The 24,335-nt window shown below is 42.8% G+C and overlaps 1 protein-coding gene across 2 annotated transcripts; it reads left to right on the top strand.

Moving 5' to 3' along the window:
* The first annotated feature begins 5,441 nt into the window (after window positions 1–5,441).
* Window positions 5,442–13,134, top strand: LOC108935074 (T-cell acute lymphocytic leukemia protein 1 homolog). Of its 2 annotated transcripts, none has more exons than XM_029250578.1 (4): window positions 5,442–5,536; window positions 8,082–8,756; window positions 9,939–10,027; window positions 11,964–13,134. In XM_029250578.1, exons 2-4 carry the CDS (start codon window positions 8,239–8,241, stop codon window positions 12,383–12,385), a joined length of 1,029 nt encoding a protein of 342 aa, XP_029106411.1. In that variant the 5' UTR covers window positions 5,442–5,536; window positions 8,082–8,238; the 3' UTR covers window positions 12,386–13,134. The 2 variants fall into 2 exon arrangements, with proteins under 2 accessions (XP_029106411.1, XP_018608865.2); XM_018753349.2 differs by lacking the exon at window positions 5,442–5,536 and adding an exon at window positions 8,053–8,081 and having other exon boundaries at window positions 8,171–8,756.
* Window positions 13,135–24,335: the final 11,201 nt, after the last annotated feature.

Genomic DNA, 24,335 nt, shown 5'->3' on the forward strand with positions numbered 1-24,335 from the left:
GCCATATAAGCTGCACGCATAGATGATAACAACTTTCTATAAGTAGCTCATCCCTCAGTACAATATCTGCTTGGCACTCAAAGCGATCGCTTTTGCCGTAAAGACGAACACGCAGGACCCTCCCGTGCCGAAGAGACGGGACTCCGACATTTTCTGCAAACAGATTTATCTCAAGCAGCAGCCTCCATAATCGTGGTACCACCCATTAACGGCACTAACTGTCCTTCGGCATGAATCCGCTTATGAAAAACTGGATTAAAAGAAGTTTGGAGCCACCTAAACAACGTGAAAATGAACATCCTTAAACTGTATGTTCTATGTGTACATAATGGGCAAATAAGGTGATCATCCTGCACTGCTATACATTCACATTTTTTAGATGTCATGTGCAATTTGAAAGTACTAACTATGATGGGCGACTGGGTGAAAATTTAATGTTACGTATGTTGATCTTGCAAGCTAGTGTTGTTGAAATTTAATTTTGTATATGAGCGAGATATTGCATCTTTGAACCAGCTACCCTGTGATCGGTTACACCATGATGTGCCTGGAGTCACATTTCTATTTCCAAGACTGAGTATTAAAGGAATCCACTTACATTGGATATTGAACAATCTGCCAACTATCAGAATTGTCCTTGGGGCCCAAACCCCAGGAGCTGAGGGCGTCATACGCACAAGCTACGGTGACCTACGGAGCGTCTGTGCTCCTGTTTCCCAATCCTGTCCTCAGGCGACCCAAGGAACAGATGCCTACAGCAGCAGTGTAAGGAGACTATAGCAGGCTCTGAATGCGGAAAAAGAATGTGCATGAGCGGATAGAGGAGCTGGGAACCCTACCAGGAGATAAAGTGGAAAAGCTGATCACAAGCACCGGATCCTGGACCACCTACTGGTTGTGGCAAGGGCTAAGTACAAAACGGGGTCTCCCGCCTCAAACGGCGTCGGCAGCAGATTTCCAGTCAAATACCTCACAGTCTTCTGGGGATCACTTACTGATGAGTCAAAGTCATTGACATGTTTCTGTTAATGCTCAGAACAAAGGGTTCCTTAAACGTTAAACTTTTCTCTTAAGAAACCCAGAAGCAGATTTGTAGCTGTAGAACAGAGGCAGATGCCATCTGAGCATGATATTAGTGAATCTGAAATTGTGGTAGAGAGAAGAAAAGCCCTGGGGAAGGGAAGCAAACTCTACTCTCTTGGGGGTTGGAGTGTGTTGCAAGAGTCAGTACTCTGGTAAAGTACTCTTATTGCTGCTCTGCCTTACAGAATTAAAAATCAGCATCATGGCTTCTTTCAGTGCTGCTGGCTGAAATTTAAGAAAAACTGACTGCTTTGGGTAAATTAATATTTAAAAGTGGTTATAACTGCACAGAATATAAAAATGGAGTCCTTCATACGATATCCGTTTTAATGTTAAACGCCCCAAAAAACAGAATAGCAGAGCGACACCTTGTGGACATACAGTGTAAATGCATTACACCCATTTTTACTCGTCTTTCTAAACACAGCGGTTTCGAAGACTCACGAACTTTCTACTAACGCACTTTCTGCCCTTAGAAACGTTACAGAGGAGTATTTAGTATTTATTTGTCAGAATAAAGGAGCTACCATAACATTTCAAATCGTGCGCCAGCTCTTCCCCGATATCGAAGCGCAGTCCAAACGTTCAAGTTTAGTCAGAATCAGAATCCGATTTATTTCGTCAAGTATTCACACACATGATACAGGGAATTTGGCTTCCGTTCCCAATGGCTCATCATAGTGCAGAGTAGACAAAAAGAAACACCTACATAATGATATATATTACATTTGCTGATTTAGCAGATGCTTTTCTCCAAAGCAATTTCCAACGAATACTAGTGGCCTCAGCCCACACACCTATTGACCAAGGTGACTTACACTGCTAGATACACGACTTACAATGGGTCACTCATCCATACAGTGGAACACACTCTCTCTGTCACTCACTCACTCACTCACTCACTCACTCACTCACTCAGCAGATTAATTGAACTAAAGTGCATTTCTTCACCAGACAGGTGCAGACGCGACTCTCGAAATACACAGCCACCGAGTCCAAAGCACAGATTTGGCCCACACACGTTGAAGGAGGAGCTGCCAGTAGAACCGACGCGAACCCCTCGTTCTGCTCCGAGCCGCTTTCCACACACCAGGTTTCCCAGCAATGAACCAGCTGTTGGTCCCGGTTAAATTCGTAAGTCTGGGAACAACTTTATAAAACTAAAACAGACGCACTGAGCGGTTTCAACGCAGACGATTGTTGTGACCCTAGGGGATTTTAAAAGAAATTTGCTATTTCATTTTTTTGTGAATAACTGCAGCTAAAATTCTACAGCTAATGAATGAAAACAAGTCTCAGAAGAGTACTGTAATTTATTATTATTATTGTTTATGCAGTTAACCATTTTACAGAAAGCATTAGGGAATATTTCTGTCAGCAAGGAATTTTACTTTATTAAGCTGCAACAGTACTTTAATTTTGGAATTTACTCGGTATCTGCGCATAGATGTGTGAATAAATATTGAATTCAGAGAAAAAAATCTCTTAAATCAGAGCACGTGGTGTTTATGCAGCTACTCAGTGATGAACATGGTGGAAAGAAACAAAGTGACTGTCCTTAAGAATCACAGGTCTGTAACTATGTCTCTTTCTCCTAATGTAATGCCTACATTGTATTTTCTATGAGATATTTGGAGAAAAGCGTCTGCTAAATGAATAAATGTAAAATGTAAACGTATGTACAGTAGTAGTTATTGCAAATAAGTGAAAATGAATATTTAACATAAAACTGATACATAATAATGATTGGAAAATGTCTGTTAAAGGAAAGCTTTCCAATAAATGTGGTTACAGTAATTTTTTCAACTTTTTGTGTATTTATGTCCTTTAAAAATATCTTAAATTTCAGATGTAGGCCTATTTCTAAAATACATGCAAAGCCCGTGTCTCTTTTCTTCTGAGAAACTTGATTTAAGTGTTTACCAGAATAAAGTACTAAGTCACAAAATGTAAACGTCCTCTGGATCACATTGATTTGCAGATTGATTTCCAAGTAACAATACCATAAATCTTGACTTCACTTTTCACCTGGCTGTAGAAATGGGAAATTAAACATTACTATCTCAATGGGATAGTGAAATTTTTATTGGTAAAATTATTAAGGTCATTGTCTTGTTTTGCAGTCCATAGGAAGAAGCAAGGCAGCATTTGTTTATTTATCTGCTTGTTTTGGCTTTCATGAAACACTGCACAAAAATAATTAATTTTTCACATGCAATAAGGAACCTGGTAGCATTTCAAGACACACTCCATACTCCTATTACTGAACCTGAACTGTATAGATTAGATACATATTTTTTAACAAATTTTCCTTTTCAGTTAATGGTTAAGCCTTCTTAAGCGGGTGTTCCAGCTGTAGAACTGCTCCATGTGTCCGCGCTCTGGATCTCTTACAGGGGCCCAAAACCCAAAACTTAACAGCTACCAGTAAAATGTGAAAAAAAAACTGATATCTAGAATGAAATTTAACTGCCTCATATACTGGAGAAAGTGCTTTCACCAGCACAGCTGTTCATAAAGCCTCATATTTGAACTAATATACTGGTGGTTTCAGTGTGACCACAAGCCACTATAAATGAGTGGTAATTAGGCCTCCTTATATATTTGGTTGTTTTTTCAGTCTTAATGTTTAACCGCTACACTCCAGATCTGCTTTTCATGCTGATTAACTATGAAACAGTTTTAAAATTCTTTATTATTATTGATTCATCTTTATTTAGGTAATACTGGCCCTTGTCCAAGGCTTTTGCTGTTGAGAAATTGAGTGGTAAATGACTGAACCATTCCCACCGCAGGGTATCCTGAGCGGAGCAGTTCAGGTAAAGTACCGTGATCAAGGGTAGTGCTGCAGCAGAAGTGGGATTCGAACCAGCAACCGTCGGATCGCAAGGAAATGACAGCAGTTGTTCGAAAAACAAACAAAGAGCAGCAGGCGAGGCAGCAATGGGCTCAGATGAGGTTATTGCAATATCTTGAGGTAACACGAGCGTTACCACGGTTACAGGTTACATCCTCTTGGGGGACGCTGAAGCGAAGGTCACAGGCTCCCAGATACGGTCTTATCTCTCTCTGCAAGGTGGTCCCCGGGGATTTACACCGATTCTGCGAAGCCCTCGTGCGCCGGCGACGTCGGAAACCGGCCGAAACCCCCCGTGGGCGCAGCGAGATCAAGGGCTTCGAGGGCCTCTTTTTTGCTTATTAATTCATGCATTCATCCGCCTGAGTTTTCCAGAATAAATAACGTTAAGGAAAAAAAAAAAAAAGGAATTGGTAATTGGGCGAGCGCAGGATCTCGGCACATTTCATTCCGGAACCAGCACTTGCCGGAATGACAGCTGCTGAGATTCCTCGTCGCCGGTCCTCTCAGTTCCCCGTTATCGGCCTCGTTCTCAGTGAATTGTTATCAATGATTTTGAGCGCAATCCAAGCCAGATTTTTGTCCTTGGCCTCTTTTCTGCGCCTGAAATTTGGGATTAAGACACAGGGCTCCCTCACAAGCGAATTCCCTTTGTCAAGAGAGGCTCTGCTGATTAAGCGCGTTATCAGATCCCATCTAATTCATTATGAGCGCGATGGCGCGCGCGCGCGCGCTGGGAAAAATGTCATTCCAGCACAACATCCCCAGGACACTTTCTAATACATGATTTTTAATTCATTTAATTGAAATAAAACACCGTCCTGAGTCAGCGGGTCCCTGTATTGCTGCTTCAGATAGTAGGCGACAACTAATCCTTCCTTTATTAATATTTCCCTTTTATTACACACAGCCAAAGTGATACTACTTACCTTAATCTTAGGCATTTGTCTTATTTTTTTTTTTAATTTTTTTCGTGTGGAAAAACAGCAGAGGAAATAACGGAAGATGTCGTGACTTCCTTGACATCTCGACAAAAAGATAATAATTACAATATTAATGCACTTTTCTAAATCGCACAGCCATTCGGAGGTTAATTTGATCTCCCGCAGGTATCTCTCGGAAATGTTAATGCGCTTCATATTTGATTACTCCTGTGTTTTTAATAAAACACACATCAGGTTATGCCTGTATTTACAGGAATAGAGGGTGCTTTTAAAAGCTATTCCTATGCATATCCCTGCTCATTGGGTCTATATGTCTTTTTTTTTTTTTCGTGCTTTTGCCCTCCACGATAAAAAAAAAAAGCCAAATAATAATGAATCATTTCATAAATAATGGGTTTAGGGGTTTATCTAGCCCGGAGTGGCCGGTGCGGAGCGCTTATCTCGCGCGGCCACATTGCAGCCCTGTTCCGCTCCGCGCGCTCGCCGTGGACGTGATGTGGAATTATATAGAGCTCAGTTCACTCCCAGCTCCACACACACAGAGAGAGAGAGAGAGGGTCCACACTCGAGCGAGTGTAACACCCCAGACATGGATGACCCCGCACAAAATGGCTCCACACACACACCGGTGCGATACAACATTCCTCCGATGGTAAGCAACAAATACATGGAAATAATTTCAGATATTCACAATCCGTCGTTATTTTCCGCTTTCGGAGACGTTGCTCCCGATTTGAAATATATATATCCCACTGCGCGCTGTTGTTTTCGCACTTGTTTGTTTGTTACGCGGGGTTCGGACAGTTGTTGAGAAAACGACGAGGCCCGTTTTTTTTTTTTTTGTTTTTTTTTCGGGTTTCCTAAACCTCAGCCGTCCTCGCGGGAAAACGCATTTAATAAATTCATCGTTCATTATTTTTCATACTAAGCAGATTGTTTAGATCATTCGTGGACAAGTAGACTATTGCTGGATCCGCCGTTTTCGTAGCTTCCTCTCCAAATATGCCTTTCAAAAATGAATATGTTCGACACTTCATGAAAATGAAGCGATGAAAAATCACGCCCTTTATTAACGGTCCTCTACGTATATAGTATATTCGGTATTCAGTGGCTAAATTGCCAATGCGATCGAATGAACTGCGCGACAGTGTTCAGAAATTAATCCCATGTGCATTTAAACGCAAGAAAAATAATTAATAAAACGGGCTGATATGATATGAATGACATTGATTGAAAAGGAGCGTTAAACGCCGTTAAAAGGAGCGATACCGGACGATGCTGTCCAGTAATTTATGCTCATTTTTGTCCCATTTTTTTAAAGTACAAACGCAGAACAGGAAAACAGCGATCGATTTTCCTCGCGGATAATTATTTCTGCAGTTGCAGACGTGTAAAATTGGAAGCATATTTTTGTGAAAAGGTTAATAATTGACGTTTTGCTGAAGGGTGTGCAGATCAAGATAAAATGACATTGTTTTAGGAGTATTTGGTCAGATATTAAAAAAAAATGTCGACCGGGAAAATGTCTCTGGAGATCAGTTTGGTTTAGCAGAGAAAAATATATAAAAATGTCAAAAAACAATGCACAAAACAGGAATATGGCAATACTGGCTGGCAATAATAAAAGTAAAACATAAGATGCTGTGCTGGCTGTTTACAATTGTTGCACGATATAATGACATTTATTTGATGCTACTCAACAGTTAAAATACATAATTGTAGAAAATATGCTTATTTAATATTTGATACAATGTTACCATGTTACGTACAACGGAGTGGCAAAAAGGGCGACTTCTTAACACGGTGGATTCAGACAAAAGGCTGCAGAAATGTAACATGCTGAGAACATTAATAACAAATATTCGATTGCTAAGACTAACGTTTTAGCTTTTCCACGTGGAGGAATTATAACACTGTTCGGGGAAACAGGAAAAACAGCAGGATTTCTTCCTGTAGACGCAACACTTTCTCAATGTTTATGTAAAAATGAGGGCAAATGAACCAGGCCAGGGTTATAATTATTATTTACTGACAGCATTTTCCAAGGTGTCTTATAGTGTTTTATTATCAATCAACGCTTTACCCCTTTAGCGGTGTATTTGTACCGTATCAATACAGGGTAAGAACCTTGATCAAAGAACATTACAGTAGGAGTGAATGGGATTCGAACCCGAAACAGCCTTATGCAGAACAAGATAAATAAATGAGAATAAAACGACAGCTCTGGTGCTTTTTAATATTTTTAAGGTAGTAAAAAATGTGTACGTAAGGTATTACAATTAAGCAATATTTTAATGTGCACAAAGATCAGAGAGTCTCGAAGTAATAACCGAAAATGAACACACCGTTGTGACTGAACGACCTGCTTGCTTTATTTCCAATGTGCACATTTTCACTTATATTAAAAGCAGGCAGGCAAGCTTTGTCAATATGGAACCATATGTTTTTTTCTTAAATGACCAGTGTGTGGCATAGAAATGACCAATCCAAACAAGGAAGCGGTCTGCAGTGCACACACACACACACACACACACACACACACACACACACACACTCCAGACAAGACGGAGCGCTGCCCTTGGAAAGCACATTTGAGCCATTTAATTAATTACTAGTTATTACAGTCACGAATATTCCTATTCAGGGCTGAAATATTTGAAGTACATTACAAGATTTATATATATATACAGTATATATAAAATACATGTTTGTCTGTTCTTCAAGGACATGACCCCATCTTGTTCAGGTTGTAATTCAGAGCTTTGCTACCCTGTTTTCCCTCAGGCGACAGGTAAAACGTAGGAGATCGTAAAACTGTGAGGCTGTGTGTGTGTGCGCGAGATTATAACTACTGAACATCATGACCTAAAATCCCACTTGCGCTAATGTTATTATATAAAATGTATGTGCCCCTCCATTGTTCAAGCAAGCCTTAATATACCCCCACCCCCCGCCCCGCCCCCAGTTTTAGTGTAAAACTCCATTGATTGATTGAGTAGTATTGTTTTTTTTTTTCGTTCTCCCGTACCTGTCAAATTGTTTCTCCGCTGGGGCGCAGCGTGTACACACCCACGCTCGTACACACACACGCACGCACGCACGCACGCACGCACGCACGCTCGCGCACAGAGCCCATGTCTTTGTGTGACACTTTAATGCCAGCAGGCCTTCGATTGACGCATATTTGTCTCTTACAGGTAACATCACGCGCTGTGCAATACAGGACCTCATGCCGGGCTCCTTTACACCGGATTCTGTTGTAATTTAGCGATTCGTCCGTCCTCAGGTATAAACTCGGACTTCTTTCCGTTGAGCGCTATCGTCTCGTGGCCTGGCCCCGGGTATCTCGCGACAATGATGGAAAAGGTGAAGGCAGAGCTGTGCCAGAACAGCCCCGAGGGGAAGATGTGCCGCTCCGCGAGGCCGGCAGACACTGCGAGCCCGGCTGGACCCGCCGCCAACGCCGCCGCCAACGCCGCCGCCTCCGCCGCCGCATCGGGCCAGGAGAAGCAGGCGGCGGAGGACTCGGAGGAGAGCCGGCAGAGCGCCGAGGGTCCCCCGAGGGACCGCCGCAACGGGACCGTCATCATTCACAGCGTTGCCAAGGCAACGCCTCACAACCCCGCCGAGCTGAAAAGGGAAGTGCCCGTGATCGAGCTCGCCCCTATAAAAGGCGGGGAGACGAGCGCGCACGATCACACGGTGCAGACGACGGAGCTGCGCAGACCCCCGGTGCCCCTCCCGCCGCCGCTGTCTGCACGCGACGCGCAGCACGAGACTCGAATGGTGCAGCTGAGCCCGCCCGCCTTCCCGCTGCCGGCACGCGCCATGCTCTACGGTAACGTGGCGCAACCGCTCGCGCCCGTGAACAGGTGAGGCGCGCGCATCCTCAACTCAACGCCCTCGAGTCGATAACATCGTGATCGTCGTCCTCCGCAACCCGCTGAGTATTAATACCGCAAAGTCTCTTGCTGAAAGCGGGGTTTCCGCACTGCTCCGCGCTCAGGTTTAGTCCTTCACTACTAGTCTAAGCCCTTCGGTTTTTAGCACTTTTACACTTTCCTTTTTTTTTACCTTTTAGTTTTACCCGTAGGCTGCGGCGAGACAATTTATTTATTTCAGCCACCCGCAGTTTCAAAAATTCGATATTATAAATGTTAAAGTACGAATTTGTAATGATTGAAACGAAATTGTATGTAAACCACTGCAATCGCATGATTTGTACAGATATGTATGCAATTAATTATGGTATGAAAATCACATAATTGCACCGAATTTACCCGGTTCTAAATTTTAGTATACTATATTATTAATTACACTACTGTATGGTATTTCTTGCATACTTGTCATTTCTGTTTTATCAATGTAGCTATTCCAGTACTAACGCGCATAGCCTAATTTTCCTATTATCACTATGGTTAATAAATTGCCGTCAATGTAACTACTGCTGAATGTAACTGCTTACAGTGTTTAAAGATAAAAAGTATTATGTATGTACTATGATTTGGAAAAACGCTGTCAATCAACAATAAGCAAACAAATCAACAAACAATAAATTTATTCCTGCAGTTTGCTCTGATTTTTGTCCAGCCTTGGGACGTAAGACATCTGCGTTACTGACTGTCTAACGCCTATAGAAATTAAAATCCACAGTTGCGCACGAATCATTCAGTGTTCAAAATGGACAGTGATTTATTTTGTTATTTTGAATGTGTTAATTTTCCATTCCGGACCAATTAAAAGCAAAGTTGTTGTTGCTGAAGGGATAAGAAGATCATTTCCTATTATGACACCAAGGCTTGGAAAGACAGAGTAGTGTCCTGCATGGCTAGGGCTGCTCTAACCTGAATGCCCTCGCTTTCACAGTTCACATCCCATTCCTGTTGCAGTGCAGATCAAGGTACTGTACTTACCCTGAAGTGACATAGTAAAAATATCCTGGGGGACAGATGCATAAACCATAGTGATGAGGTTGGCTGTGAATAAAGGAGTCAGAAAGTGAATGAGAGTATTTCAAGAAGCGGTGTTGATGGTCGCTCACTTGTGCCCCACAGCAGCTTCGGGGACCCGGAGCAGTACGGCATGTACCCCAGTAACAGGGTGAAGCGCCGACCTGCACCTTATGAGGTTGAACTCAACGAGGGTAGGCGCATTTTAGATCTTTATCAGTATGGTAAGACGCACTTTTGCTGTGTCACAATTAAAGTCACTCATCATCCCAACCCTGACGACATCATCCGCTCCTCTCCCGACCCAGTTTACCTTATTTGATGCATAGATTGCTTGGATTTCGAGATCAACGAGATGCTCACAGCCTACATCGCATAAATAAAGGCTTTCAGCACAGTTCTTAAAGTCGTCTTGGAAATGAAGCAAATCACAGTGATGTTTGATGGGATTTAAGGCTTTAAACACTCAGGTAAAGCAGTCTATGCATACAAATGTGCATTTTAAATGCGCTGTTATATAGCTCTGCTTGGTGAGTATTTCCCTACCATCATCTCTTACGCCTTCGGAATATTTTTTATCATTGCATCTTCCGTTTGTACAAACACACAACTACATTTTTAAAACAGCTTCCTGGTATTAAGGGGTGGAAGTGTTAAATATAGAAAAAGCATCACTCCGCTTTAGCTCCTAGTTCTTGGATTCCTGTTAGCTAAACCTATTCCTACTATCTATAAACCCTCAGTATTTCAAGACGATAGCAAGATATAGAGAGTAACGCTAAGGGTTATAATATATTAACACCAGTATGTCTTATAAACTATACAATATCTGCTAACGTGTAACACTGCAAAGCATTCTTCATTTATCTTTAATAAGCAGGCAAATCAGGTGCCTATAAAGAATAAATGGCCATAAATGTGAGATTGTCATAATATTCGGCAAAATCTTATTGCAAAATGACACCGTGAAGTTAATTTAGCAGGGAATAATAATGAGACAGAGACATTTGTGAGGTGGATGTCATGCAGTCCTGGTAAAACACAACCGTGCGTTGCAGCCCGAAATGTGGCATTTTATTCTCTTTCTTCTCATCTCAGTCTTCTCATCGCATTTGCAGTAAGCGCAGTAAGCCGTTAGAGGAGAGGGACACATGGAGGGAAGCGGAGACGGATGGAGGGAAGGTGGTGGGGGTATAGATGCTTTTGAAGGTGCTCACAGGCAGAACATATCTGGAGAAGATGGCCTGAGGTTGCCGTAAAAATGGAGATATGTGGTTCTGGCCCCGGCCAAGTTCCAGACCGAGTGGAAGGATTAGGAGGGAATGGAGACATGACTGCAGTATGTAGTTTTGCAAAATAAACACTGTTTTCACTCATATATCACATTTGGTATACAGTATTCTTTTTTTATGCTTCACTTGGAGGTTCTATCATTTTTAAATTGAGCTATCTTTCTGTTCTTGCCTTCTGTGAATCCATTTCTGCACTGTTCCTGGGATTTTGATATGCGGAGTTACTGTGCTGCAAGGAATTAATGATCACATTTGACATTACAATCCTTCAGCTGTTCTCGACCTGTCACATCATCTCAGGGCTCGTCATATTTCTGCTTTCGTGCAGTTCAGAAGGAAAGAGTTCTTAGGAAACTAAATGATACGTGGTGGCATTGAATCGTAAACCTTGAACCGTTCTCAAGAAACTAACTTGTGTAATTGCTTTACACTGTTACTCTATAACAAATGTTAAAATTCTTTAACTTTTTTGTGTCATATCAATAGCTAACCTAGGTGACATTTTTCCATTTTCCACATTGCTCATTAAACAATAAAAAATATTATTTATTGCAATTAAGGTGTTCTATGCAGCTTTTCCAATCAAACGGATATGGAACGGATTAGCCGCTGTTGGGAATGGAATTGGATTATTACAGATCATTCAAAACTGCTACGTTTTTAACAACTGTATCCGTCAGTAGAGCTGAGACTCAAATTTGAGGAGCCACTGTGACAGTTGCAAGACATATCAGAAGAGGGGAGAAAGTGACACCCACTGATGCCCCCTGGGTAAAAGAGCAGTGGAACAACGAAACCATACACTCATACTGTTTTCTGTGCAATTTTTTATTTTCAGCTGGGCAGCCGAAGATTGTGCGCAGGATCTTCACCAACAGCCGGGAGCGCTGGAGGCAGCAGAACGTGAACGGGGCTTTCGCAGAGCTGCGCAAGCTCATCCCCACACACCCACCTGACAAGAAGCTCAGCAAGAATGAGATCTTGCGACTGGCCATGAAGTACATCAATTTCCTGGCCAAGCTCCTCAATGACCAGGACGAGGTGATAGGGGGCGGGGGCACGGGCTCCAGAGCCACTTTGGCTGGGGACGACCTGCTGCAGGACGTGCCGTCCCCCAACTCCAGCTGCGGCAGCTTGCTGGATGGAGACGGGAGCCCGGAGAGTTTCAGCGAGGAGCAGGACTCTGCGGTGGAATCGCGCCCTGTTGCTAGAAACCTGCACCATCCTCGAGCTCCACTAGATGGGAACGCCCAGCGATGATGAGAAAAAGAGACGCACTGGGACGGGAAAGACGACATGGGAAGCGTGCAGAACGTTGGCAGGCGCCATGTTGGATTTTCTGTATTCCATGACGTGTTTGGTTACTTTCTTCCTTCTGTTTTTGACCTTTGTGCACACCTTCCCCCCTAAATACCCAGTAATGGCTCTCCAGTAGACAGCGGTACACCCTATACAGTAAAGGTAGCTGGATTTTACGAAGATTAACCTTTCTAGTGAAGCACATGAAGACGTTAAACAACTGAACTGGCAGGGTCTTCTTTTCAATTGCTGTGATTTATCGTGGGGAGACATGACTAACACTGCCTGAGATACTATAAATACTGTCAGAAGTTAAACTTGTGCTAAATGAAACCAATATACTGGGGCGAGTCAAAAAGTATCGACAAAAATGTTAAAAATTTCATTATAATAAAGTTAAAACAATATTGCGGACACCTTTGTCTTACCCTCATACATTATACACATAAAACAAACCCTTCTAAAGACAAACCTTATTTGCCCCACATTAAAAAGGTACACTGTACAGAGACTATTTTGACAAGCATTGTAACTATAAAAAGCCATTGTACCATTATATACATAACTTCTAGTATTTGAAATTAAATTGATTATATGCATCATGATTATTCCTGTTGTTGCAGTTATGTCAGCCCAGTCAAATTCAATCATTTTAACACAAAAGCCCATAAATACGAGGGAGAAGAAAAATCATTTTAATCCGGGTACTTACATTAGTCTACTTAATTTATTGTTTCATTCTCCATTTTGGTCTTTTCCATTGAAAAGAGTTCAGAGTTTTTGAAGAAAATGACATTGTTTTTTTAATTTAGAAAAAATAATGTGTATGTCAGCGGAATGTTAGTGATAGGAATTAAATGAAAGTTTTGTTTTCGCCATGAGGTACCAGTGGTCTTTGCCTTAGTGTACAACACAGAGGTGTAAGTCTGTGTAATGAAACCTGTCAGTTATTTTCCCTGTTTATCGTGATTTAGTATGGTACATAAAGGACCACCACTTACCCTCTGTCTTGCGTTGTGACAGGACAACTCTTTGATTGTAGAGCTTTCTTCCAGTGAGTGTTTCATCACTCTGTTTTATGTTGATGATTTCTGCTTTTTTAGCAGACTTTGGAGTAACCAGTCTTGGTACCTTTATTTTATGTATTATACAAAATACAAAAAAAAAAAAACATTTTATGTGATATTTAGTAGAAACAATTTGTATGACTATGGATATATCTATAAATTTATGCATTGTAATATCACACAGAATTTTATACAAAACAAAATTAAAGGAATCACAAGAAATGCTTTTTGTTTTTTGTATGGATTCTGAAAAAATATGACAATGACAAAACTGTAGACAAAAATATGCCGTGGACTATTTATTGTATTTAATGAAACAAACAATACAAACAGACCACCGGCTGCAGCCATTTAAAGAATATAATCTGTTACTTGGTTTAAATTTGTACATTATACTTACAAAACTTGAACTGTGTGTATGTGAATTCTCATTTACGGGCCACAATTTGACCGTCCACAGTTAATACCATATTTTTCAAACCATGTAGGACGAATTTAGCCTCAGAAGATGGATTGTGTTTTGATTAAAAAAATCTTTCATATATAAATTCTGTGCTCTGAAACAGGCTCTACTTTTTATGGACTCATACTGTTCCGTCTTGCTCTCCTTCTCTCTTTTTCTTTGGGATGTTTTTGGATCACACGTATCTGTTGTCTGATATTAAATTCATAGCTCAGAAAGCAGCCGTCACTAATGGCCCACTAGTCCTGGTGGATGTTGGTCTTTTGAACTGGGAAACTGGAGGCATCCATTCGTTCCATACTGGTTTCGGCTCACCTCTCTGCAGCTATGATACTGGTGTGGACGTGGCATGAGCACATTCCTCACTCTTCTCACTTGACCATGTACCCTCTGCCCTCATCCTTTTTAGCTTAAGACAAAGACAGTGTAGAATAAAATTGATATGAGTGCTGACGAATACATTTTTTTTCTGAAAATCTGAACAGTTTATTCTGGTCTGGTTTATGTACTTTATAACTGCACATCACTGCGGTGGTATTATCTGTATTAGGGTTAGCTGTGATGACTACATTTTTGGAAGGCTGACTAGTCAGAAGCTCTCAGTTTCATAAAACAATATGCCAATAAATCCACACCCATTTCCAGTCACACAAATAAAAATAGCTGCATTTCGTCACGCAAAATAATGGAACAGCTACTGTCTTGTGGTATAAAAATTCAAAGTGCCACCCACACTGTCGTGCATATACGGCATTTTCCTTTTACATGTGTGAATACTGCAAGATCTTTCTCAAGATCTTTAAGAGAACATTTAAAGAGAGCTTGAATGCGGTCATCACTGTTCATTGATAAGAATCGTCTGTCCATGTTTCCCTTCAGGACTGATGGACAGCAAAGAGGTCTTGACTGATCTCTGATAAAGTTAACAACAAAAGACTTGTTAAGGAATCAATAATATCCCTCATGAACAAGTGAGACCCACATCTAGCTGTCCTCACTCACTGGTCTGCTGGTGGCCCATGGGTAGTGAGGTCTTGGACGTTTCCTCAGCTCTAAAGACCTGTCCCCTTGTGCTGCCAACACCTTTCGGGAAACACAAAGGGCTCCAAGCTCCATTTGCCCTCTACTAGACACACAGCAAACCAAAAACCTTTTACACTTCGGCTATATTCATTTAACTGTTACATCAGGGTTTCTTAAAATGACCTCCTTAGTCTTTTTTTTTTAACAGGCACACGGTTGACTTCACTTAGGTCAAACAGCTTAAATTAAAAGCTCTAGATTCTGAAATTCAGATGTACATTATTTTTTCCACACACATAAAGAAAAACTTGACCCGGTAAAAAAGTGAAGTAACTGAACACACTTTATGCAAAATTTTCATCTTCACAACTTTTGAACCTACAATGTCCTAATGGAAAGCCAGCAACCTTGTTCCAGCAGCCAGATGTGACTCCACACACAGACTTCAAGCCAGGAACAAATGTACTCACACTTAGGAAGCTCTCCAAGCAGCATCCCAGAAATATCATTATGTGGACTGATATCAAAGGAATAGGTACTAATGTAGTATGACCTTTGGCTGACTGGATACAGACCACAGGGTAATTGTACTGGTAAAGGCAGAGCATTTTGGAAAAGAAACCCGGATTAGAAAAATAAGGAAAGGAAAGATTGCTGGAACTGGCGAGGTCCAGAAGATGTGGAATTGTGATCAACGATGCCAAATTTATTCTTTCTTGCACCGTAAGAGTAACGCATTGCCCCTAGAGAACCCTAAACAGGCATTTATCGGTATCCTCTGTTCTTCCCAGTTACGACAACTTCCTGTCAAGGTCAGCGTGGCCCTTGTGACCTACAGGATTTCCTGTCATTGTCACATGTGTCCACACTCAAACTGCAGGGTACTGAGACATGAGGCCCTGATACACAGCAAAACGACTCTAAAATAAGGTTTGCATAACTCACATGTAGTCTAAATTAAAATCAGTCTTGAACACCCAAGAAAAAATAATGGTGTCTTGTTTTGGACTCAAAATGCTAAATTGGTTTTGAACCAAAAGATTTGTTGACTCGTATCTTTGTTCCACCCCTCTGTAAAAAAACACTAAGAAGTACTAACTGTACAGGGGTCATACTCAGTCATCTCACTATTATAACTAAATTCAATGTTTATATACATTTTTATGAATGCTTTTCTGGGATGAGACTATTTAAAATTCTAAGTTCAACGTTGTTTACATGCATCATGTTTTTTTTTTTTTTTCTTACAAAAATGTTTCTGTTCAATCTGCCGCAGCAGTCTTGCAGGCCATGTCAAAATTAAAGTGGTAAAAATACACAAAGTGTGCTACAATAGACAAACTAGACCCATTATAGCTGAAAATAGAGATTAAGGTTAATTGATAATTCTTTTTTCATCCACTATCAATAACCACTTTTCCAAAGCTGGGTCACAGGGGTTCAGAGGCTATCCCAGAAAAACATGGTTTGAGGCAGAGTGCACTCTGAACGAAATATCATTCCATTTCCAATGCCAGTCCATTTTACTCACACACACACTATAGGCAATTTATAGTCACTAGCCCACCTGAAACTTGTGTCCTTGGACTGTGAGAGGAAACCAGAGCACCCAGATGAAACCCACGCAAACATGAAGAGAACATGAAAACGCCATAAAGACTGAACTGCATTCAAATCCACAGCAAAACCTACAGCCCTGGAGCTGTGAGGCACATGCACTGACTGCTGTACCACCATGGATTAAATTGTTTTAATACTATCAATACATGTTTGAATGTAGTAATTCTCAGAAACCGCTTGCCCAGTGCAGGACTGTAGCGGTTACTCCCTCAATGGGACATCACTGTATTGCAGGGCATAAAAAAAAAACAGAAACAAGTACAACATTTAAATTCAAATAATTTTATGAGCTCCAAACCATACCTAAAAATTCACCAAAAAATAGATCAGGAAGAAATGTTTTGAACTGCATAACGTGGGTAGGTATTACCTGTGAGGCAAAGTGTTCAGTTCAGTGTTTTTTTGCCTCATTTGCATCCTATATTTACTTTTTTGTACCCTAGACGCAAAAATCACGTGGGTTTAAAAAAAAAAAAAAAAAAAAAAAACCCAGCATAGTCCCAGGCATTAAAGAAGCAGCTAAAAAAAAGCGTAAACAATGAACGAACGGCAGAAAGCAAACAAAGCGGTGTTTAGAGAGCGGGCTGTGAGGGAGCTGCTGGGGCGGCGCGCCGCTGTCCTCCCGCTCACTTATCTCACAGACGCACCTTGGTGCGCGGCGCCTGGGGAAAGCAGTGCGCACCGGACACTTTGGAGCAAATACTGTACGCCGCGCGATGGGCCGCGTGGGAGTGCCAAGGTGCCCGAGAGGGGAGGGGAGGGGAGGGGAGGGAAGGGAGACGGAATGGGACCCTTGTACTAGCCGAAAGAGAGGCATGTCCCCATGCAGTGCGTGTGCGCATGCGCGACAGTGCTAAGCTGTAATTGGCGCTGTAATCAGCGCTTGGCAGCCGTGGCTGCGCTGTCTGAAGGCCCGCCGCGCGCTTCCTGGAGAGCGGCTGATAAAGGCTCATTTGCATAGGACTAGAATAATCTGCTGGTGTGAGGCCGGGTACCATCCATCTGCGCGAGACTGATAACTGTACAGCGCTGCGGCGTCCCGTGACACAGCACGGCAACACGGCGAAATCTATTCCACGCACGCACACGCACACGCACACACACACACACACACAGAGAAATCACGGAAAACACACTCAGGGGCACAATCGTGTATTTGCGTTTACTCCTTGGCCGAACGCACTGTAACGTGTGCATCCACAAAACTGCTGCAGGGGCGCACAACACACACACACACACACACACACACACACTTCCATGAACGTACAGCAGAAGGAGCGAGCGTGCGCGCGCGTGGCTTTATTATTGTAGAAAACCAGTTTCATCCGGCAACTTTCAGTCTGAAACAGACATAGTGCAATGAACGTGTCCGTCTACAGTGAACAAAGTGTAATGCGTGCTTTCGTCGGTCGTGCAAATCCAAGAGTGACACGCGTGGGACGGGTCCCGTGTAACTCGGGCTGGTGGCCGGGCGATTGTCCCGCCTGCAGGTCCTGCTCCAGGATGAATGGGCTGCGCTCGGACACGGCAGGCTTACGATTCACCTCATTAACAGTCCCGATGCAGTGTCTCGGCGCCGTAACGAGCTCATTAGCGCTCCTTCATTCATATCTTTCAATTCATTGTGAAGGCTGCTTTAGCTCCGCTGGGTTTCGGACGTACTTCACCTGAGCTGAGCTTCTCCTTTACCTGCACAAATCATGGGTTGGTTTTATATATGTGCCTCTTAACCTCTTCGTGGCGGTTTGTAACTCCCCATAAAACGGGCGATTCTCCTTCCTTCACCTGCTACCGTCACCATCAGTGTTTCTCTTTGACCAGCTCCTTTCTTCCTCCTGGGAAATCTGAGCACAGGAGTCCTGCACTCCGCACACAGTTCCCCCCTGCTTCCATGGAGCTCCAGGGTTTCTGTGTAGGATCTGGATATTTCCTTTCCTTCTAAGGGAGCACTGTTCCCCCCATGTCTGTAAAATTAATGCTGGAAAAAATCCTGATCATTGTATATCATTCAGAGGTAAATACTATAAGTAATCTGCCAAATTTTCCATAGCTCTTTTGAAAATCAAATTAACTCATTTAAAAAATACTTTTATATTAGTTTGTATCATTAGGGGTCATTGGAGCGGTTGCCTTTGGCTGCGAGGGTTGCTGGTTCGATCACCTCCTCTGGCTGTAGTGCCCTTGAGTAAGGTGCTTGTCCTGCAATTGCTCTAGTACCTTCGCCCAGCTGTGTGCCTGGGTACCAAGTTATGGCCCTGCGATGGACTGGCATCTGTTCAGGGTGTGCCCCCACCCCTTCAGCCTTGCTCCAATGTCTCTGGGATAGGCTCCGGCTCGCCACGATCCCACTCGGGACAAGCGACTATTGAAGTTGGTTGGTGGACGCGGTGGTGCGGCCTGCTCTCTGGTCGGTCTGGGGTTCGAGTCCCGCTTGGGGTGCCTTGCGGCAGACTGTCGTCCTGTCTTGGGTGTATCCCTCCCCCCCCCCCCCGGCCTTATGTCCTGTGTTGCTGGGTTAGGCTCTGGCTGGCTGTGACCCCACTCGGGGACAAGCGGTTTTAGTGTGTGTGTGTGTGTGTGTGGGTTGCTTGGTATTAGGGGTTAATAGAATGTCGGTCAGCTCTGTGTCCACAAGGTGGTGCTCTGTCATTAAAAAGCCTCCTCCTAGTTCAGTGGGTTTAATATGTTACATTACGCTATTATACATACTATATTATCACATATGAGAGACACACCAGGATCCAATATTAAACTCTCATCATAGGTGTGCCACTCCTTACTTTCTATTCCAGATTCCTGCTAGAATTAGTTTTCACTTGGTACTGCAACCTGTATAAACAGGTGCAATAAAATCTGATGTCATGTATCTTAATATCAAGGTACTATAATTTGTGTGGACTCTAATGTGAGCTCTAATGTGTATGAGCTTTAGTGAGCTACAATTTGTTATTGTAGAGTTGTTTTCCTATATTATTCTTATTATTTATACTATTAAAACAACATAAACTTCTATCCAAAGTTTTTATGAATCAATCAGTCAGTCTGTTCGGCAGTCAGCTAGTCTGTCTGTCAATCTGTCCATCTCTTTGTCCCTATGGCTGGCTGTATGTCTGCCTGTCTATTTTCAATTTTGAAGAAGATTGATACACAGGTAATTGATGAAGAAGGACAGTTTATCTATGAAATTAAAGCTCAAACCCCACCCAGAGAAAGCAGAATCTCTGAACTGGGCAGCCAACATGATGGACTGATCCCCATTAGCATCCCACTTAGCTCTGTAAACCCCTTCACCTTCTGGGCAGTCCAGGGGGTGTGCAGATTCAGCTGTCCTAGAGGAAGGGTGGTTAATGAACACCATTTATCACTGTCCACTCAGCATCACACAGAGACACTGGCCAGATCCTGGGTGGTCAGAGCTGAGGGCCAGGTTGTGGTCCAGAGCTGTGGGCCTCTGAGCCACAGACATCTCCAAGTTTTATTGAAGAGAGGCAAGAGCAGAAAGTGCCATAATGGGGGTAAAAGACAATTGCATCTAAGGTGTCTACATATAAACAACTTGTCAGACCAATTCATTTTCAATAGCACTCATGTCAAGACTCATATCTGATTATTTTCTTCTGATGAGCAATGATGGAAAACCTGCACCATGTCAAGACACAAAAGTTCATTATCTCTGTTCAGAGATTATCTGGCATTCATCTAATGACCATATTTCAGGTTCAGTGTCTTCTAACAAGGCTCTTCGCAATAGTATGAGAGTGCAGGTAAGATAGGTAGACTCTCTGTAAACCTGGACAAACACAACATTCAGTAATTATAGTACAACTCCAGTCTTTCAGCATTTTCCTCATTATCAGCCATCCTGCTATCAACTCTGCTGCATAAGACCCTAATCAGCAATGAAAGGTCACTGCCTAATTTATAATACCGTCATATTTGCATTCTTTTTATGAGCAAGAGAGTGCAGATAACCTAAAGCCTCACATTTCCTCAGCCCATTATAGAGATTTGGAGGTAATTTTTATCAACACTGGCTATAAAGTCGTAACAGGCCCAGAAAGCAGCATCCAAGGTTTCCGCTTTCATTTTGCCTTCTCAGAAATGGACATTATCTGGTCAATTATTAAAGCAGCTATCTCTTAAAATGACACAGAATACACCACATGGCTTCCTAATGAATCCTGCTGATGTCTTTGTAAAACATAAATCTGTTCGCAAGGACAATTTTTAATTAAAACCTGCTATTAATTGCTGATTTCAGTATATAAATCTTAATTAAATTTGTGAAGATCCTTTCCTGATCGTGCATAGCCTCCCATCACTTTTCTAAACTGATACTTGATTCTAATGTACAAATTAAATTATTGCTAGAATTTTAAGCTTGTTAACGGTCAGATAGATATGGTGAGATAGAATTTAATGAGCACTGCCATTCAGCCAGATGGGGTTTGATAGGCTCACCGTGTACCCCCAAGGAAGAGGGGCTGCACACTGATGGGGTGCGGGGAGGGGGGTGACTGAGAGTGGCTATGGTGGAGGGATGCTGGGAGAGCAGGCAGTAGAAGGCTGGACAGAGGAGCAGGTCAGAGGCTTGAGGCTGTGTGGACAGTAGAGGGCCATGCGGTGTGGAGGCTTCCATTTTACCTGCCTGCTTATGCACTGATGTAATTATTACTATGAATTATTAATTCAGCTGAGGGGGTGCGGTGGTGCAGTGGGTTGGCCCACAGTCCTGCTTTCCGGTGGGTCTGGGGTTCGAGTCCCGCTTGGGGTGCCTTGCGGCGGACTGGCGTCCCATCCTGGGTGTGTGCCCTTCCCCCTCCGGTCTTACGCCCTGTGTTGCCGGGTGGGCTCCGGTTCCCCGTGACCCCGTACGGGACAGGCGGTTCTGAAAATGTGTGTGTGTGTGTATTAATTCAGCTGACAGTTCTCATCAAAGTGACAGAGCATGTTAAGGTACTTCCAATGCTTTGCCCATTGACACAGCTGGGTAATTTTTTTCAGTTCAGCCTAAGTACCTTTCTCAAGTGTACTACAGAGGAAGCAGGGATTCAAACCCACGTTCTTCAGGTGCAGGGTGACAACTTTAATCGCCCTTATTTTCTTAGAGGTACTAAATTTATGATCTCTCTCCAAATTCTTGGACTATATTGAACGAGAGCTGGAAATCCTGCACACAGCGCAGTCCCGTGACACCAGCAGCGAAGACATCATCCTCACATGTTTACTGAGCTGCGGTTCCTTCTGTTATCCCCCGCTGTCAGGCTGATTCGTCCCAGAGCCGAGAAGCAGTAAACAAGTTCAAAAAAAGGTTGCATTTCTGCTCAATGGCTGATAAATATACAATATACAGGACAACCCGCTTACAGTCTGCCTCCCTGTGTGTGTGTGTGTGTCTAATTTATTGGCATAGCAGAATCACTGCTACCTCTTTGTATCTGGAGAAGGACATACAGGAGCAGTGAAAAACGCGAGTCCACTTGTTGGAAACTGCTTTTTTTCTCCCATTTGACGTTGGGTTAACATGTTTGACGAGGCAATGATCCAACATTTCTCCCCATCTCTTATGCAGCAGTTCCCAGAGATGCAGGACATGCGGGAGCCGCTTTTCTTCTATTCTTCTGTCCAGTTTGTTCCATACAGGCATTGCCCAGGTCTCCCACATGTACTCAAACTTTTGACTGGTCCCATACATGGAAGAATGATTGCTTACAACTGCAAAAGGTGCAAGAACTGGGAGTTCAGTTCAGTCCCGATCCATTGACGGTGTGAGAAGCATTTAACATGAGTACTGTCCACTCCTGTCCACTGCACAGAAATTGTCATACTGCTGTGTTCTAGACAGAAACTCTGCTCATTTTAGGATATCTGCAAAGTTTAAGAGCACACATGGCCAGGAGAAACCCGCTGCGTCCCCTTGTTTTTGCACTTTGGGTCACTTGAGTTTTGGCACTCGACACACAGGGACGCACCGCTTCCCAAGACCAGCTGACTCAGTGCGTCTCTCATTACGGTTATTGCAGCGCACAACCAATTTTTCTTCACGCACCTGCAGTGTGAAGTCATGCTAATCCAATCTGTCTTCTTTTGAGTCAACTTCCAAACTGCTCCGGAACACAAAAGGAAGCATCGTGTTTCAGCAAAACAAGAGACCATCGACATTTTTAGGTCTTCCCATAAAATAGGGTGTGATCATAAATGTAATGTGCAACTCATATTTTCCAATGAGCCAGACATTATTCCTAGGACAGGATGACAAAACTTGTGGATTCAGACCTTCATCCTTGAAACAATATTTGATCTTTCCATGTTAAAAAGCATGTAGGGCGGCACGGTGGCACAGGAGAGCCTCCAAAATGATCAGGGACTCCGCTCACCCTGCGCACCACCTCTTGAAACTGCTCCCCTCTGGCAGGCGATACAGGACAATTCACTCACACACCGCAAGGATGAAAAACAGCTTCTTCCCTAGAGCCGTGAAACAGCTAAACACTGCCTGATTTTCACCCCCCAAATACACACATAAAACGTGCAACTACACATGCGCTTCATAGTCTGTTTTTTATTTACTTGTGTTTATTGTTTTTCCTACTGTCTCACTGGTCTACTGTATTTTTTTGTTTAAATTATTTAATTTTGTCTTTTTATGCTTAAATGTTTGTGTTTTATATTGTTGTTTTATGTGGCTGTGTAAAGAACTCAGGGAATACCACTATAATTTTGTTGTATTGCACAGCAGTACAATGACAGTAAGTCTTCAATTCAATTCAATTCAATTCAATTCAAGTAGCACTGCTGTCTCACAGCACCGGGGTGATGTGAGAGGACATGGGTTCAATCCCCACTCAGTCTGTGTGGAGTTTGCATGTTCTCCCTGTGTATGTGTAGGTTTCCTTCGGGTGCTCTGGTTTCCTCCCACAGTCCAAAGACCTGCTGTTCAGGTTCCCCCCTAGTGTGTGAGTGACACAGAGAGAGTGTGTTCCACTGATGTATGGATGAGTGACCCAGTGTAAGTAGCATATGTAGCAGTGTAAGTCACCGCTGTGAATAAGGTGTGTGGGCTGATAAGATGCTGCCTGTCATCCTGAGTAAAATTACCTGGTTTCATGTAGGGTTATTGACATCGGTACGTGAATGAGTTCTTTTTAACTCACTGGCAATAGAAATATTTACAAAGTCATAGCATAATGGGTCTTGTATTACAACCAAATACAATACAATTACAGTCAACGAGGGAAACAAAGTAAAACGTCATGATTAATTTCTACTAAAATGTCTCCCTACATGGGGTATACCTACATGAATAGTTTAGAATCAAAGAAAAAGTAAATTAGCAGCTTGAATACAGAAGACCGACAGTAGAAATATAGCGACAAAGGTCTGTATCACTTTGCAAAAAGTAGCAATAACACACTAGTCGTGTTGGGGTGGATAGGAAAGAAAGACGAGGGTAAAAACAACAAAGAGCCCCAGGGTACACCTGTAGGGGACAGTGAGGGACACAACACAGCCTGAGTAATCCACACAGCGCAGAGTGCTCCAGTAGGGGGCGCTACAGTCCATTACAAATGGACTCACAAAAGGTCAAACAGGGTCTCCAGTGAAACCCACAAGAGCATCAGAAGCATCTGCGGCACTGCATGGCAGGGAGCTCGTAAAAGTGCAACCTGACCTCAGCGAGACATCTGAAAATACATTTGTTTCATGTGGATTTTTTTTTTCTTGCCAGTGGAGGTTC

Source organism: Scleropages formosus, chromosome 3 (genome assembly GCF_900964775.1).
Source record: "Scleropages formosus chromosome 3, fSclFor1.1, whole genome shotgun sequence".
NCBI classification, from domain to species: domain Eukaryota; kingdom Metazoa; phylum Chordata; class Actinopteri; order Osteoglossiformes; family Osteoglossidae; genus Scleropages; species Scleropages formosus.

Coding starts and splice junctions, on each gene's coding strand:
- LOC108935074 (XM_029250578.1), top strand. CDS start 8,239: ATGATGGAAAAGGTGAAGGCAGAGCTGTGCCAGAACAGCCCCGAGGGG. Junction 8,757..9,938: donor CCGCTCGCGCCCGTGAACAG/GTGAGGCGCGCG, acceptor TGTGCCCCACAG/CAGCTTCGGGGACCCGGAGC. Junction 10,028..11,963: donor TGAGGTTGAACTCAACGAGG/GTAGGCGCATTT, acceptor TTTTATTTTCAG/CTGGGCAGCCGAAGATTGTG.